The following is an 18,650-nucleotide window of genomic DNA, read 5'->3' as shown; positions in this document are numbered from 1 at the left end:
GTCTTTTAGATTTATTTTGCTTGATTGCGAACTAAAGCTTCGAAATAGCTCAATAAGCACGTTCTTTTCTTAACTCCCACTGGAATTCAACGTTAGTTTAGCTCAGGCCAAGGCGAATTCAGTATCAGGTGTTGTTATCCCTACAGCTGATTGCTTTTCAAGGCGAATTCAGTACGAGGTGTATCCCAACAGATGATTGCTTCTTCTTGTTTATTTGTTTATTTTCAATACAACGCCTTGGTGCAACAATATGTCAGTTAATCGAAATCAATGAACATTTTCTTTTTACTTGAAATTTTCCTGCTCGGCGAATTGCTTGAATTTGCGGTTGCGTTGGTGTATGGTAGATGACTAAGTCGGTGGGTCATGGAGGGGGCGGGGAGCGAGACAAAGCTTTTACCTGAGGGGGTGAATTTATTGGTGTACAAATTCGGTTGTTTTTCAAAGTATGTATACGTTGGATGAGGCCAGAACGATGGCAGCGTGCTCTCCTCGTACCTGACGGGCCGCACAGGCCAAAGATCTCCAACTTCTCTTACGACACACAAAAAAAGCACCAAGTACTCGTAACAGATGTGTAATATGTTTTATAGCGGAGTTAATTGAGATCTGACAAATCGATGGCACTCCGATAACAAATTGATAACTTTTCAATATAGCTACCTTTTCTGTAAATCTAAACATAAGTCGGTATAAAACGTTTTAGAAGCTCACGCATTCGATGTAGCAATCGCCATTCAATCGAAACTATCTATCTCTTGTGTCTCCTTGCATGTAAAGGTAGCAACTTGAGGTGAGTACACTTGTGATGCTCCAATAGTGATCCTGAAACTAGGGGTGTAAATACTTATGAGCTACTTTAATTAGTATTGTAACGAATATCAGCATCACTAAGCTGTTAGTTAATAATCACGCAACAACAAAAACATGAAGCAGCCACTCTTATTTACATGTACACATTAAAGCTAGCCACACTTATGTACAAGGCAACGAAGAGATACCTCACACATACAAATGTAGTCAACAGCCGAAGTAGTTACTCACACATACACACGCATATGGCTATGGGAGAGGCGCGGACTACAGATATAATGGGTGAACGAGGAAACCGAGAGTATAAAAGCAGCGCAAGCTGTGTAATAACGAATCAGTTTTGATTTAATCACGCTGTTTGTACTTCATGTGAAGCACCACTACTTCCAAAGTAATCTAAATAAAGACAGTTTGCAATACTAAATATTGGAGTGATTTATTCGACAGTTTACCAATTCGAACGTTGGCAGAAGGTTTCAAATAAGCGAAATTCCCCAATATTCGTTACAGTATGAAAAAGTATTGGCGTTCCATCCAACGAGACAACGTGGCACCAGAAAATTTTACCTACTTCGAATAAATTTTTAAAAACAATGTTGTGTTTTGTAAGAGCTCAAAGTCTGCAAAATTAATCTGCTGACCAATTAGAAATACTTGCCAACATTTTTGAAACTCCTAATTTCAACAAAATGACAAAGTTTATGCAAGTCTTACTTCGAGTTTTCAAACAGTTGGAGCACGCCAAAGCTTTTATTTCCCAAAACCAACTTCTGCGGTTATCGCTAGGAAGTGTACCGCCTTAGAATTTCTTAGCAGCTTCTTACGTTTAAACGTGCTTCAAGTGGTCCAAGATAGATCTGCAATGGCCGCACACCCCAACCGAAAAATACTATGTCTCCTACAAAAAAACTCGCATAGACATGGCAAAATAACTTAACCTTCAAAAATTTCTTTCAAAAAATTTTCATTCATTTCTAAATTTCCAGCCCTTTAGCTGTATCTAAATTTCAAGTGAACTTATTTTCCTTAAAAAGTTAAAAAGTAAGTAAATTCGTGCGTGATTTAAGCATGATTTTGCAATGCAAATACTAATGGTTTTTGTTATTTGCAGAAATTTAAAAAAAACACGTCTCAGAATGTGCGACCCTTGCTGCTCTCCCTGCGGACCATCGCCTTGCGGCCCTTGTGGGCCGTGCGGACCCTGTGGCCCCTGCGATCCTTGCTGTGCACCATTTGAGGTAAGTTTTTGTAGCGGCGCATAGCAACTTTGCTTTGCAAATTCTTTGCCTCGAATCAATGTAGAAAACACATTTCAAATTTTGTTTTTGCGCATTCAACCCAATAACAACAATAATGCAACGAAATTGACAACAAAATCAAAACCAACAAAAATTTGAAATACATTTGAAAAAAACAAAAAATACATGGATGAACTTGAAAAAAATCGTTTTGGAATTTGGAATGTGGAAATTATGAAACTTGAACATAATCTCAAATTGTGTGGACTACAGTGCTCGCCAAAATGTTACACCGGCGCCCATTTAGATGCATTACCACAATGTGCGCCACGCATAGCGCCACCATGCCCAAAATGCATAACAGTGCAACAACCGCCACGCCTTATTTGTCGCAAGCGCGTCGTTTTTAATGAAAAGATCGTGCCGGAACCGATGGTTGTGAATCGTTGCCGGCAAATTACCATACCCAAAGTTGTGGATACAACGCGTGTTATTAAAGTACCCAAATTAACATGGGTCTCGCAGATGGTGCGCGAGCCAAGGGTCATCTACTACCCGTCAATGGTGCCCGATCCTTATGTGGTTTGCTATCCGAAACGTATTTGCGAGCCGCGTGAAGTGTGCCAAGCAATATTGTGTCAACCGAAACCGCAAACTATAGATATACCACCACCGCGTGAATATTGCTGTTATCCAACTGGACCAATCAACTACAAACCAAGCGTAGCATGTCCACCATGCCCTGTAGGACCATGTGCCCCATGTGGACCATGCGGCCCATTGCCATGCTTTTCTACGAATCAATATCCAATATGTGAACCAAACGGATGTTTCCCGTGCAAGCCGTCGGGACCTTGCGGCCCTTGTGGACCTTGCTCGCCTTGTCGTGGACCTTGCGGCCCTTGCGGACCTTGTGGACCATGTGGACCATGCGGCCCATGTGGTCCTTGCGGACCTTGTGGACCTTGCGGTACTTCTTGTTTTGTACCAAATTGTGCACCGTGTGGACCCTGTGGTACGCCACCTGGTTGCATTGGTCCCAAAGGAGCAGGTGCTTGTGGTCCATACGAAGCAGCCGATGATGAAACGTCATTTCCATGCCCGTCAGTAATGCAAAGTGGCGCTAGTGGGTCATGTGCACCATGCGGACCATAAGCACCTAGCACGCCTTTTGGCCCATTTACATTTAATGAAGACTTGCGCAACAAGAAACTGTAGTAGCTACATTAAGACGAATGTTGACATAAAACATCAATAACGTAACAAATTAAGATATAAGTGCAATTGAAATTTTACACATCATATTCAACAACATGATCATTATTTCAACACGAACTCAAATTTTTGGTTCCAAATTCAACTTCTCAAGCTTTGCCATTATCAAGGTGAGTTTCATGTCGAATTTACCTTGATGCGCGTAAACCTATCAAGGTGTATTCTGGAAGCCGTGAAACCCACCTTGATATGGTTTGCGCGCGAAACGAGGTCATTATGTAACAGTATGCTTACCACCATCCAGTCTAATAAGTTTTATTTTTCTGCTCTTCTCTTCCTATACCTACACAAACACGTATATTTTCCTTTCTCTTCCCGTTTTGTTTCTCTTTTTTTCACCCTTTTTAGCCTAGAGCGTGTCGTAGTCGCGAATTACGTTGTGGAATTATGTACACTACCTGCGACTGTATTAAGAGAAATGGCTTGCAAGATAGATGCCCACGATCGCTATGCCAGGGTCGAGCTGCTTGTATGTGCTTTCCCGTTCCCAATTGCTGTCCAGCATCGTTTCCTCTACGCTATGCCAATGTGACAATGGGCGTAAATAACAAACGGATACGTTGCAAGGATACTGCCGCATTATGTGCGCGTGCATGCGGTGGTTGTGCACCATGCGGTCCATCATGTGAACCATGTGGGCCATGTGGACCTTGTGGTCCGTCATGTTCTCCTTGTTGTGATACTGCTTGTTGTGGTCCATCGAATCCGCCATGTGGAGCACCGGCTCCAATACCATGTCCGCCAACACCAGGTTGCTGTCCACCTATTGCGGAAGCTGGCATCCCAGATCCATGTGTGTGGAATTGTAATAATACGCCGCCTTCATATCCATGTAAGTAAATTTTGTCAAACTGCATATTTGATATTATTAGGAAAGTTTATTTGAGAATGAAAGTTTAGAAAGACCTATTTAGGATCGGTAACCAAGTTGCACCCAAGCCTGAACCCAAAAAGTAGTTTTGGTTGACGCCAAAGAAGTAAGGGTTCTTAACCCTATAAACCAAGGTTTTCGCGCTCCTAAAAAGTTAATTTTTTTAATTCCAATACGAAGGTTTGGCCACAGAATAAATAAGGGGCTTGACACCAAAAAAAGGGCTCTATGACACTAAAAACAATAGTGGTTTTGACTTAAAAAATATCAAGTTTTGATCCCAAAATAATATTTGTTGATCCCAAAGGAAAGAGTCATCCCTACTTCAAAAGTCGAAAATATTTTTCACAAATTCTCTTGGTCAGATGAGTTCAACAAAGAAAACGACTAAACATCCTTTTAATTTAACGGTTGGCTCTCACTTTCCTTCTCCAGCAGACGTCTTTTTCAGAAACCTTTTCTGGCACAAGTGTGAAGAAATTTAACTATTATACCTACTCTAAGCCACATGAGCTAAAAAAATGCTATTCGGTCTCTTTTTCCTTCCCCTTCGTCCAAAAAAAATTATTTCCTAGAAGTCCGCTTGATCTATTTTTTTCTGCCAAGCAAACGAAATCGCACTATTCGACTTCTACTTCAGTTTATGTGCAGTCGAAATGTCCCCAAGGCTTCTTTTCGCGTCTGATGAGATCTAAAAAGAAATGAGCTCGAATCTCATTTAATTATCTGTTGTCCTATTTACTTTTCTTCCATACAAAAATACCTCTCAGGGCTCGTTTTCGGCTGGATGAAACGAAAGAACCCTATTCGACCTCTACTTCACTTTCTTCTTCAGTGTTCCTTTTCTGCGAGATTAATTATAAAAAAGGGAATGACCATTGAATCTTAAACTTTATTAAATGAGCTCACTTCCCACTCTTCTGGAGACCAAAATATATCCCAGAATTTTCGGAAACAGAATTTATTAAACACTTGCTGAGCCAACTGGGAGGTAGCATTTTTTTCGTATAGAGTAACTTTTTGCAACACTCCAGTCCGTATCAAAAGCAAAAATGGGACCGCTAATTGAAAACCCGAGTATAGCAGAGCATCGCTCCTTCACTGAAATCTTCAATCGAGTTTTTCGGAATAGCACACCAAGTGTGAAGGATACCACTTGCACATTCAAGACAAAGCCTTTGCTATGTCATCTTAAGTATAGCATGTTTCTGAGGGCTTTGAGACCTATTCATGCCAATAAGACATTCGAAGTAGAAATTCCCGAAAATTTCATCGAATTAACGTATAGATACGACTTATGCCTCACCAACCTGAGAATTACATTCGCTTCATCTTTACACTACACTTTCTTCAACGACATATGTAAGTAACACTGTCCCTATAGTGAATCATACTATCAGCGCATGTAAGATCTCTATCTGGGAGGGAAGGCTATTTTTTTCATATCCAGATCGCTCAAGGAAGCCATCTAAATCAGTTGCAGTCTTAACCCGGTTTAGTGAAGTCCCAATTTTCTCAACCACTTAGGAAGTTTGAAAAAGAACTCGTGCTTCCAACGCCTTCAGGTGATATATCGTCACTGGAGTTAGGGATTTCGATAGACCGAGACTGTTCAAGATGAAATTTTTCTCGAGTAACCTTACTTTCCTCATTCTCGCGTGTTGAGTGCTTGCATGACTTCCGAACTTTTTTATGCTGAAAGTATTTTCAAAGACAGTTGGCTACTGTATCTTGTAAGAGAGAGAGAACTCAGGTAACGATCGAGCTCGATATATTCGTGCATGCACGCGTAAGGCATTACTGAGAATATGGAAAAGTCCACTGCATTTAGGTCACTTAGCTTTTGCTGCTATTAAAAAGTTAGATTCTTATTAAGTTCCCAATTACCAAATTCTCCCTACTTTTATGTATTTTTTTTTTCCTCCAAAGGCAAAATACCGGCAGGTCTTCCCATACCACAACCTACTGGTGCGCTCATGATAAATTGTCAACGCTCAGCGTCAGTACCGTCTGGGTTTCGTATACTTGGAGTTAGTTCCTATCCGATGTCACATCATGAATGTGCCGTAAAACCTACCAGAGCTGCTAACGAATAACGATTTGCTCAGCGAAGTTTGCTTACATAATTGTTCAGAGTGTCCAGTTTTGGAACCAAAGCTGTGCTCTGCATGCACTCGAGACTGTTCTTTTAAATTTCAATTTAAATTTTTAATGAAAATCCGAAAATTAAAAAAAAAATCAATGAAGCCACTTTTTGATCTCCGTTAATTTTTTTTAAATAAAAACCAGTCCAGACGCTTCAAACGTTCCTTCTCATTTCTAATCTCTCTTATTATATACGCTAAATCTCTTTGTAAGTAGTTCAAGTAGCAAATTTAATAACCAATTCTCTCTATTCTCGTACTCTTTCCCGCACAGGTGGTTTTTGAATGTCTATTCTTCTACGTTGAGGAAGTTGAGGCAAGATAACTTCTGCGATTGAATAAGGATATAAGGATGACAACAACAATGTGATTACATGTTGATGCGAAATGTGATCCCACCTCATAATAAAGGAACGTAACGAAACGGAAACGAATTGGACACTACAGTCTCATACAATGAACAAGTTCCACAAAATATTACACAGAAGATTTAAGAAGAAAAAAATTCTATACAAAAAAACAAAAAAAAAAAAGATGAACGTAACTAAAAACTAATTACGATTTAACCGTAAGAGAGCAAAACAAAAATAAGAAGTGGAGTTTCATAAAAGTCTATGCGAGACATCCTTTTCACGTAAAAGTATTTTGACAAACTTTCTAACATTTTTGTTTTTCTATTTTTTAATAAAGGCTTGATAGTAGCTACTTTTAATAAAACTCTAAACATTTGTAGTCTGCTCAATGTGGTGGGTAGTGTGGGAATAAGGGTGGGAGGTACGTGTTCAAGGTTTTAGCAATTGATTGCGGTCAGGCGGTATCTCATTTGTGCCAGTAAATTGTTCTAGCGCTTGAAAGACTACAAAGGACACCAAAGAGACGAAGAAAAATGGTATCAAAGCCTCGGTGAGGGATCGTGGGGTTTGTGGCTGTCGGCATAGTGCTTGCTATAAGCCATGCTAGGCGAGAAGCATTTTTTATTTTCATTTATTTGACAAGCTTGAAACGTTTGTGGCATGGTGTACGATGTTTAGACTTGTAGGTTGAATTTCCATCATTAACTTTTCAAGGCAAAATGCAAATTTATTGGTACACAAATGAACCAGCATCTAAATGGTCCCATATCTCTTAAACCATGCAAGATTTTCTTAAGTCTTGATTTTCATTATATATTCATCAACTTGTAGCTTGATCCACAATTTGATTCGAGGTTGTATCACTAGCGAGTCAATTTGAGCGTGCAATTGTTCCATTCATCGATCAGTATCGACTACTAATAGAGTAAGAGCCCGTGACGGCCAGACCTTTGTCATTTTATAAAAGTTGAAATTTCGTCAGTGCATACTTCCAACTGGAGCAGGATCGTTGGTCTATTATAAAACTTGAGTCATGCAGGCTTTAACAGATATCGTGCAAAAATTTTGCAGAAAAATGTACATTTTTTTCGTCATTTTATAAAGATTGATTTTCATAAATGGTCTTCGTCACGATATAAGAAGCCACTAGCCTCATGGCAGACACTTTCCATAGTGGCTTTGAATAGCCAGACACTTTTAATCATTCTAAACTTCAAAGAACTTCGAAGCAATTTTATACTGAAATTCGAATACAGTCTTTAAAGAAAAATTTTGAAATTTTGTTTGCCGTAAAAAACTTTCAGCTTATGAAAAAGTATTTAGCTTTCTGAAAAAGTACCGGTTTGCATTATAATGTAACGATTTTACTTGCAAATCCTCTTATTTGCCTTTTTGCTAAATTCGTATCACTAAACTGTTGAATAAATAACTCCAATATTGAATAATGGAAAAATGGCCTTTATTAAAGTACTTCACAATAGCACTTATATTTTGCAACTAGCTTGCTTAATAACCAAACTGATAGCTTAAATGAAACTGGCTTTCAAAATAATACTGCTATTGCTCGCTAGATATCGTCTTAATCGAAACTGCTTGACAACTCAAGTCAAACTGAATTACCTCTTACTCGCTTGCGCCGCTTTTATAGTTTACGCTGCATACATTTAGGCTCTTCTATTTCCAGAACTTACCAACTATTTCGTGTGTTTATAGTTCTCATATAGTTTCTACTTGTTTACAATTGTCTACTTTTCAGCGTCTCTCAGATGTATGTGAGTTTGTAGTTTACAGTCTCTCACACACACATAGGCGTATAAGTAAATGCATCTGTGTGTGATATCTCTCGGCTGCCTTATATATGTGTATACATGATTTGATTATTGACGTAAATACCGCTTAGCATGGCCTTAGCATCGCCTTAGTGATGGTATAGCTTAGTGATGCTAATATCCGCGACAATAAAAAGTGTCTGGCTGGGCAAAGCCACTATGGAAAGTGTCTGGCAATGAGGCTAGTGGCTTCTTATTTTGTGACGAAGACCATATATGAAAATCAGTCTTTATAAAATGACGAAAGAAAGGTCTATTTTTTTGCAAAATTTTTGCACGATATCTGTTAAAGCCAGCATGACTCAAGTTTTATAATAGACCAACGATCCTGCTTCAGTTGGAAGTATGTACTGACGAAATTTCAACTTTTATAAAATGACAAAGGTCTGGCAGTCACGGGCTCTTAGACTATAACTGCTTTTTGTGTAAGTATATCTCTTGAACAAAGCAAAATTCAAAAGTTCCTTTTTTACACTCATTTAGCTACTGTAGATTGATTCACAATTTGTTTTAAGGTTTTATCAATAGCGGCAATGGCGCCATGGGGGTTAATCCGTTTATCGATAACTATTGTCAATTTGTGTATATCTCTTAAACCAAGCCAAATAAAGTTTTTGATTTTGCAATACTAGGGGGCTTTGCCTCGCTGCACTCTCCAACCCCCACCCCATCTTCCGATAGCTTCGCTATCTCCAGTGGGCCCTTTCCTTCCTTTCATTTCCTTTCCTTTCTTTTCCTTTCCTTTCCTTTCCTTTACCCACTTCTTTCTATAAATTAAAAAAATACTACAGAAAGATCATATCTACCACTGAAATAAAATATTCCCGGAAGAAAAAAACTTTTTTATATAATAGAAGGCTATATAGGTAATACCCCTATTAGTGGATCTGAACCTCAAAAAGACACCCTTCCTCTAAAGAAGACCTTCTGAAAGAAGAGACTTAACCCTCAGGAAGGGACCCAGGCCCTTACGAAGAGATATAGGTACTCAGGAAGAGACCAATCTCTCTGAAGAAGAGACCCATCCCTCAAAAAGAGACCTAGCTCTCAGGAAGGGGCCAACCCCTTGGGAAGAGATCTAAACCGCAGGAAGAGAGTAAGCCCTAATGAAGAGGTCTGGACCTCAGAAAGAGATCTAGCCTATCAGCGAGCAAACCTAGCGAGAAATAGCACTAATCTTCAGTAGGATACCTAGCCGCCATCAATATATCTCGCTCTTAGGAAGAATCATTTCCATTCAATTTATAATCAAAAACAGTAAAAGTAAAACTTAAACAACTTTTACCCCTTTTTGATATCAAGGATATACCTACCTGTTGGATAAATCGTCAGATTTGTTAATCACAAAGCAAGGTAGATATCCTTCATTCGTCCTAGCTTCATTTGGTTTTAAAATTTTAAAATTTTCACAACAAAAATTATTGTTTATTAAACGAAAAATCACAAATCTTCCCTCGGCGCATGCATCCTAGCACCACGTGATTAACAGCTAGCGAAACTTCGTGTACCAACTGCCAGCGCATAAAACAATTTTTAGAAAATGTGCACTCCCATTTATCCGCAGTGGAATTGTTGTCCCGCTTGCAGTGTGGGTCCTTGCCTGCCATGCGGTGAATCCTGTGGCCCCTGCTGTGCGCCATGTGGAACTTGCTGTGCTATTAACGCTGCTTGCTGTGGCCCATCAAATCCGCCGTGTGGATCACCATGCCCAATACCATGTCCAACATCGCCTGGCTGCTGTCCATCCATCGTTGAAGGTGGTGTTTCAGATCCGTGTGTGTGGAATTGCTGCAATACACCACCTTCATATCCATGTGGGTATTATAATTAAGGGTCAAGGAAGCTGGCGTGTAATTTCAATGTTTCTTAATTGTACTTTCATTATTTTCTTTTGCAAATAGGTGGTTTCTGAGATCCTGGAAGGCGCGTGATAACAGTCATTGTGCCATAAATAAGTTAGTAACACCTTTGGTCTTCGGGAATTATTCAAACAACCTTTTAAGCCTAGTTAAGGACTTGTCCGAGAAAAATGCTGCCGTAGTTATAGAGCGAAAATAACGCGTAAATTATGCACTTCTGAGCTTCTAAACATAGCTCATTAATCCTTTTTCATCTTTTAATAAATTTAGTTTTTTTAAATTCAATTTTACTCTCGCATTTTTTACTATCGTCGAGCTCTTTTTTTTTACTGAAAGGAAAAATGTTTTACTGGGGTCCAGGTTTCCAAGTGGCGAGCGCGTGCAAACCGGAGGCAGCTGCCAATAGAGACTTTATAACACTGTTGGTCACTTGCAGTTTCCTTCCGAAAATACTGTCCCCGGATCAGCTAACCAAGCATTGGTCAGACGTCACACTAACCGATGGAAGTTTATAGGTTGCGGTTCAGTTAGCTGGACAACCCCAACTGTGTTAAGTGCATGGAGTATCACAAGGTGGAATCATCTTTTGACTTGAAGCTTAACTGGTCAGCTTTTTCAAGGACAATCAGTCTTTATAAAATGACGAAAGAAAGGTCTATTTTTCTGCATAATTTTTGCACGATATCTGTTAAAGCCGCCATGACTCAAGTTTTATAATAGACCAACGATCCTGTTTCAGTTGGAAGTATGCACTGACGAAATATCACATTTTATAAAATGACAAATGTCTGGCCGTCACGGGCTCTTACTCTATAAGCATATTGTGCTGATGGCATCCTCGCACTTCTATTAATCTAGACCTTTAAAAACTTCAACTTAAGTTAGTGAATTCGAGTCTACTTTTAGTACTCAAGCAAGTATTCTGCATCGGACATTCACCAAAAACATTGCACACCGTTTCATTCCTGTCCTCACAGGAAAGCTTCCTCAAACTCCAAACAAAGAGCTTAAGGTTATTATCTACATCGACCTTCAATATTCTAACTTCTACTTTAGTCCAGGCGATAGAATTTCCTTCAAGTAAAGGAAAATAGGACTCCGCTTAAGTAATTCGACAAAGATCGAGGAAGGCCTGCGCTTTATATCCTTTGACCTCGTCACCTTCAAGTACTTGTGCGCATAAATGTGATAAACAAAAATTAAATAACATACAAATTTTAATCAAACTATTTCTATCTTTCATTAAATTTTTATTCATTTCAAAATTTTTCAACGAAAAACTACCAAATTTTCCGTGCACTCACTTCTCATTTAAGACAACTTTTTTAAGTAAGTAGCCAAAAATTTACATGAGTACGCATTTGAAACTAATTTCTCTCTTTATCTCTTTTGTCTCTTTACAGAAATTCTGAAAAAAAAAAACACAAAATATAAACTCCAAAATGTGCGATCCATGCTCTTCTGGTTGGGGACCGTGTGGACCAGGTTTCCCATGTGGCCCTTGCGGACCATGTGGACCCTGTGGTAGCCCCTGTTCACCATGTGGACCATGCAATCCTTGCGGACCATGCGGACCATGTTGTATACCAAATTGTGGACCATGCGGTTTGACAATGCCTTCGGGGCCATATGTACCACCACCATGTGACCCGTGCGGTACTGGTTGTGGACCACGTGGTCGTCGTTGTAGTCCAAACGGTCCATGCGGACCGTGTGGCGCTTGCAGTCCATGTATGCCTGGATGTCCGTATGAAGCGCCGGAATGTGGGACATGCTATCCATGTGCACCGACACCATGGAATACGCATTGTGGACCATGTGGACCGTGTGGTCCTCAAGTGCCATGTGGACCATGTGGACCATGTCCACCTTGCAATCCATGTGGTCCATCGTGTTAAGTTGTAGTCTATTTAAACTTTTTGATTGAGAAAATTAAATTTTTTTTTTTATATATTTGGATATTGAAAAATGTACCAAGAAACCAATGGAAGCAACTAAGCAACAAATGGAGTTCTACATGCTAAGTTTTTATCAAGGTGAGTTTCATGAAACGAGTTTACCTTGATGCATGCAAAATTGAAAAAAAAAAAAACAAGTACAAATCAAGGTGGATTTCGTGTGCCCATGAAACCCACCTTGATATTTGGCTTTGCGTAGGGTAACATGGTGGTGGTTTATTTATATATTTTTTGTTTACTTTTTTACGGCTAGAGTACTAATGCATTTTCCTTCTTCCTCTAGGACCAACCCGTGATCGCCCGCGTGGTATACTATGTGGTGCTCACTGTACATGCCTGTGCGTTAAACGAAATGGACTACAAGACCTATGTGAACATTCATTGTGTCGTAAGTTATGCTAAGCATCTAGCGGCGAACAGAGTATGTAAAAGTCGAAGAAGCTGTAGCAGATTTTGAAGGGTGCGGAAGCATACTTAACAGCATCAATTTGCATTCGCTCAATCGAATGCGTTTTACACTCACCAACGCCGCACTCAAACGTTTATAAGCGTGCTGAAAGGGAGAGGGAAGCAATAGGGCGAAAAAACTTGATAAACTCAAAAAATGCCGTTTTTTACAGAAACTTTGATTTCGAGTAAAATAGTTTTAGTACTATTTAGCTGCAATACTAAACTCCTTGAAAATGCTAATGTTAATAAAAATGATACTAAATAATATGGTTTCTCACACATGGAACGGTAACTTTTGTTTCACTACTTAAGCATAAGTTAATTGCGTATGTACGTTAAGTACCGTTAAGTATGTGCAATGAATTTTATAATTATGTTAATAAGTAGTGCAATGATAGTAATAAAATGTACTAAAATCTAGAGATGATACTTTTTTTTACCAAGAACAAAGTTGAAGATCCTCAAAGGCTCAAAGAGGACAAGGTGATACAACAGAAAAAACATACGGTCTCCCTTTTCTAATTTGTAAACGCAAAGGGGTAATTATTTTGTTGCGAATCGATCCGCATTCAACCGTTGGATACTGTAGTAGGCACGGATATAAAACACGTGCCTTCTGCGGTCTTTGTCGAATAACTGAAGTAATGTCCTATTTTCGTTTACTCGAAGTGATGATGAATTAGATTGCTTTTGGCCGAATTAGATACGTCCCCCTAGCCGCTTGTTGGGATTTTCAAGAAGCTCATTTGTAAGAGGTCCGGTATCTGTTTAAAAAATATGTTTGTCGAATATCTGAAGTAGCTTCCGAAACGCAGTTCCTTTCGAATAGAGTGCACTAACTACATCTTTTCAAGGTGAATTTGAGAAATGGGCCAATGTATTTGCAGACTCGAGCCTATAAGCTTCATATGAAGTTGAGCTAGATTAGTAGAAGTGCGTCGCTTTCATCAGTATATTATGCGTATCTCAAGGCCTCTCGATCGATACTGCGCCCTTGAAATTGCTTACTTTGTGCTGAGCCAACAGTTATTTTCGGCTGGATTCGTTCGTAGAGGGAAATTGTTTTTCGAATGAAAGCGATAGAAGACTCCCTATAGCATCCATTCGTATTGAAAACTCTAGGTGCGTTCAAGTATCACAAGCGCCAAGCCCTAATCTGGAAAGTAGTGAGTTAACCTCACACATTCGTGGAGTGGGATTTTCCAACTCTGGCTCTGTGTTATGGGTGGCACAGATCAAATACTCAACAGAAGCAGAAGGCCTCAAATAGCTTCAGTTTTTCAAAAAACCCTTATTAGCTTGCCAAAGTCTGAAATAGTTGACCATCAGTTTAGACCTGTTTCCACCTCCTTAAAAACTGCAGGCTACCAAATCAAGAAAGTTCTCCCATTCTCAGAAGTATTATTTTCGGTATGAATGCTGCCGTATCACAACTTTATCCAAATTTCCAAGGCAACATCAATGAATCTCCCAAAGGTTATCGTTTGCTGATGCCCGTTTCCATCTCTTTTCAGTCTTGAATCAGGAAGCTTCCGTAACATTCAAAATTCTCGTTGATTACTCAAATCAAGGAATCTCCTAAAGTTAGCACTACCTTAAACCCACCTTCTTCAAAGCTTTTGCTGATTCTCAAATTAAGTAGGGTCGGTCCATTTCAGAAGTGATGATTTCGGAATGAAGCTGAGCGAGCACGATTAAAACTAGCACAAGAGAGTAAAATAGTACTAGGATAATTAGAGCCAATAATAGAAAATCCACTGGCCTCCAAAACCACTTTAATATGATCTAAAAAAACCAAGTCGCACCTGAACTTATATTTTCCAAACAACAATTTTTAAAACAAATTTGAAAAATATTTCATTTAAAAATTACTTTTCGGCTTAAAACCACCTACTAAATTCTTCGTTTCCGTTTGGACTAATACCAATAGTGAGTTTATTTATTTAACTAAAAAATTTTCTTAATAATTTCGCGACTAATCCATTTTTCAATTTACCAGAAAATCGAAAAAAATCAACATGTGCTGCGGTCCCTGTTATGGCTCATGCTGTGGTCCCTGCGGTGGATGCTATAGCTCGTGTTGCAGTCCATGCGGCTCATGCGGCCCTTGCTGTGGCCTTGCGGACCATGTTACGGCCCGTGCGGACCATGCGGTTCCTGTGGGCCCTGCGGATCCTGCTGTGGGCGTTGCTAGACGTCTCTATGCCGCTTTCGTGAGTATATCAGCAAATGATTGCAAATATTCAAAATTGGCAGGTATTTTTTCGTTTTTTTTTTTTCTCCAATCTTTCACAGTCCCAATTCAGCTTGTTGGATTTGAAAAGTTATTGTTAAAGCGGCCAAGTTGTAAGCTTCTGGGACATAAAATTTGAGATTCTGTTACTCTTTAGAGACAGCAAAATATTTAAGCAGTTTAAAACAATGAAAGTTGGTTCGAAGTCCAGACAGCAGGACAAATACCGTTATTAAACCCATAACAGCGGATCGGGGAGAAAATGTAACCTCAATTCCAGCTTTCGATTTTATTTGGTTTTATTTTTTTCTTTAATTTTAATAAAAGTGAATATGCTTTTATTAAAGCTTGTGGTTTTTGTTTATTTAAAATGCTTTTGGATGGATTCTTAAAAGGTCGTAGGTATCACGACGGATTTGGACTAACGTAGGGGGGACCCCTTTATAAGAAAATGGTCGTTTCTTTTCTCATTTCGGCCATAGACTAATTCATTTGATTCAGGGTTGTATCACTGATTGAGCAATTTCTACATGCGACTGATCGGTTGATCGATCAGGAGCCCCTTTATGCAACTCCATTCGAAAGAAAATTCATTCGAATTTGTAAAAAAAAATGTGATGTCAAATATAAAATGCAAAAATTGAATTTAGAAAATCTTGCGTGGTTCAAGGAACTGTGATTCCACCATGGATCAAGAGATATAGGGAAATTTAGGTGCTGCCAGCACCGTGCTGGGTCATTTGTGTACCGATAAAATCACATTTTTGCCTTGAAGGATTAATGATTGTGTAAGTGGGCCGCATGATTCAATCACAATCATGAGTGGGCCTCATCAATTAACCGATTAACCCACATAGCGCTTTAACCGTTACGGCTTTTGAATTGCGAACCTCAACAAGATAACTGTGGTTTGATCCAACCTAGAGCTAAATTGGATCCCCTCAATTCTAAAAAAGTTCTCAACTCTATAAAAATTCTGTCGAGACTTCTAAGAATATCGTATGATATCGCAGTACAACGCGCATACTGAGCGTGTCCCCTACATCCACCTGGTTTCAGGCGCTCTCATAAAATAAATAAATTCAGTGTGATTTAAATGCTCCAGAGTCTTCTTATGTTTATTGGCCGATATAAATGTGTTTCATATGTTTACATTCCTGTAATGTTTTCTACATTGAAAACACCACTTTGTACAATTTCATTTGTAAGCAATTTTTTACATTTAAATAATTTTGCAAATTTCGTTCCGTGTTTGTGGCTCAATCCGAGCATCAATGAAGAACGCTAACATTTAATTAAAGCTCGCAAACACACTTTCTGTAAAAATTCCCGACGGTGATGATGATTTCAACCAAAATAGAAACCGCATATAGGACGGCAAATTCGTGATTCACCGCAAGGTTTACGACAATCTAAACATGAACCATATGATCCGCTTGGTCCGCAGGGGACGCATGGGTTGCAGGGGCCGCAAGGACTACATGGGCTGCATGGCCCACATGACCTGCAGCAGGGTGCACAGCAGGGACTACAGCAAGAGAAACACATCTTCGTAGGGATTTTTTAGTGCTGCAAAGAAATGGAGAGTAAAATATTTTACTTAATGGATAAAAACTTAACTTTGTTAAGCAATTTTCTACTTACAACGTTTAAATAATTTGCAGCTTAACAAAAAAATTGGCAAACAAAAATTTGGAGCTGGCCTATTGATTGACGAAAATTTGTATTCTGAATGAAAATTTAAATTCATAATTTGATTAAACTAGACTTGTTCAGTTTTTTTTTCCAGAAATCGGATTCCTAACAAGTTCGTACAGTGTTCAGTATAAAGTATGAATTTATTAGAATTAGATAGAAAAACGAAAGGAAAAAGAAATATAGAGAATAGAGCAAGTTAACATAATAAAAGGTCAGAAAGGCTAGGATAAGACAAGACAAGAAAAATCGAGGCAAAATAAGATATCATAAAGAGGGTAAGATTAAATAAGATAAGATACGATATGATGTGATGTGATATGATAAGATAAAATATGAAATGGTATGATGTAATATATGATATGATTTGAAAGAGATTATATGATATGACATTGGATGATATGATATGAAATGATATGTAATACGAAAGGAAAAAGATAAGAAAAGGGCAGAAAAGATAGGCTAATAAATGAAAAGAAAAAAGAGGCAATATAAAAAATATAAAATAAGGTTAAATTAAATAAGATACGATATGATGTGATATGATATGATAAGATAATATATGATAGGCATGATATGATATGATTTGAAAGAGATTACATGATATGGGATGAAATTATATGATATGATGTGATATGTAATACGAAATGAAAAAGAAATATAATAAAGAGAATAATATAAGTTAAGATAAGAAAAGGTCAGAAAAGATAGGCTACTATATGGTGTGATATGACATGATATGATAATATAACACATACATATATGATATGATATGATATGATATATGATATGAAAGAGATGACACGGGATGATACGATATGAAATGATGTGATATGATATATTATAATAAGATAAGATATGATATAATATGATAAGATTGGATATGATATGTGATAAAGTTTTCTTTATCTTTTCCCCAAGTACTGCCAGCAAGGGATTTGATGATTTTATTACGGCTCTGGATTTTCGGAACAATTACGGCTGCGTGCTCACCAAAATGTAGATCCTGATCAAACGTCACACCGAAGATTTTGGGGTGTAGGACAGTCGGTAGCGTAGTGCCATCGACGTGGATGTTCAAAATGGTCGACATTTGGGACGTCCTTGTTGTAAATAAGGTCGCGGAGGATTTAGTGTCGGTGATAACGCCAGGTTTCGTGAGGCGAAGAAACTGGAGAGATCAGGGAGGTAGCCGTTTATTCTGTTGCAAAGCTCATCGATCTGTGGGCCTGGGCCTGTGGCCATTATTGTGCAGTCATCGGCGTAGGAAACGATAGTAACTCCTTCTGGTGGGGAAGGTAGCTTAGATATGAAGAAATTAAACAAAATTGGAGATAGGACACCACCCTGTGGCGCCTCTTGTTTAATTCTTCTTGGTTTTGATGTTTCATTTCTAAATTGCACCGATGCCTGCCGACCACCCAGATAATTTGCGGTCCACCTTTTAAGACATGGGGGAAGGGTAGACCCTTCCAGGTCTTGCAGTAACGTGCCATTACTACATACAAAGCAGTCGGCCAGCCGATTACATGAGTAAGAAGCTGCAAGCCTGCCAAAATACTGCTCTCAGAATCGCCACGGGCTGTCTTCTTATGTCCCCAGAACACCATCTACATAATGAGGCGAGAATACTCCCCGTCAGGGAGAGAAATGAGATGCTAACCAAACAGTTCCTGTTGAATACCCAGAAACCTGGGCATCCCAACAGACATCTGATTGATGAGCCAACACCGCCTAGGGGCTTTAGGAGTCATCTCCGTAAACATTTTGAGGAAATACGGCACCTGAGAACTCAGCCGTGTGAAGCAAAAAAACACAAGCAGGTCCTTGGTGAACTCCACAAACAGGCGTCGCACCTTTATGCCAGGAATAGCCCGGTGAATCCAGTACTCAAAAAACAGTACCCAAAACTTGCGGAAGAGGAACGCATAC

General features: G+C 39.0%; 1 protein-coding gene and 2 long non-coding RNA genes across 6 annotated transcripts in view; 2 read left to right on the top strand and 1 right to left on the bottom strand.

The window, feature by feature from the left end:
• The window catches only part of LOC137239604 (keratin-associated protein 5-1-like), a 172,325-nt gene extending 165,266 nt beyond the window's left edge, over window positions 1-7,059 (top strand). The window contains exons 3-6 of one of the 4 annotated variants that reach the window (XM_067765101.1): window positions 1,800-1,854; window positions 1,925-2,051; window positions 3,675-4,158; window positions 6,616-7,059. In XM_067765101.1, the coding sequence (XP_067621202.1) occupies window positions 1,950-2,051; window positions 3,675-4,158; window positions 6,616-6,626 (597 nt within the window). In that variant the 5' untranslated portion in view covers window positions 1,800-1,854; window positions 1,925-1,949 and the 3' untranslated portion in view covers window positions 6,627-7,059. The other 3 variants (XM_067765100.1, XM_067765099.1, XM_067765102.1) reach the window with 3 other exon arrangements.
• Window positions 7,060-14,596: 7,537 nt separating this feature from the next.
• On the top strand, window positions 14,597-15,369 carry LOC137242078 (uncharacterized). Its single transcript, XR_010950077.1, has 3 exons — window positions 14,597-14,719; window positions 14,790-15,003; window positions 15,086-15,369. It is a non-coding gene; the product is annotated as an uncharacterized lncRNA (long non-coding RNA).
• Window positions 15,370-16,114: 745 nt separating this feature from the next.
• LOC137242077 (uncharacterized) lies at window positions 16,115-16,757 on the bottom strand. Its single transcript, XR_010950076.1, has 2 exons — window positions 16,668-16,757; window positions 16,115-16,592 (listed from the first exon to the last, which is right to left on the bottom strand). It is a non-coding gene; the product is annotated as an uncharacterized lncRNA (long non-coding RNA).
• Between the last annotated feature and the right edge of the window lie 1,893 nt (window positions 16,758-18,650).

Source organism: Eurosta solidaginis, chromosome 2 (assembly GCF_040869045.1).
Source record: "Eurosta solidaginis isolate ZX-2024a chromosome 2, ASM4086904v1, whole genome shotgun sequence".
Lineage (NCBI taxonomy): Eukaryota > Metazoa > Arthropoda > Insecta > Diptera > Tephritidae > Eurosta > Eurosta solidaginis.
This window is presented reverse-complemented; position numbering and strand designations above follow the sequence as displayed.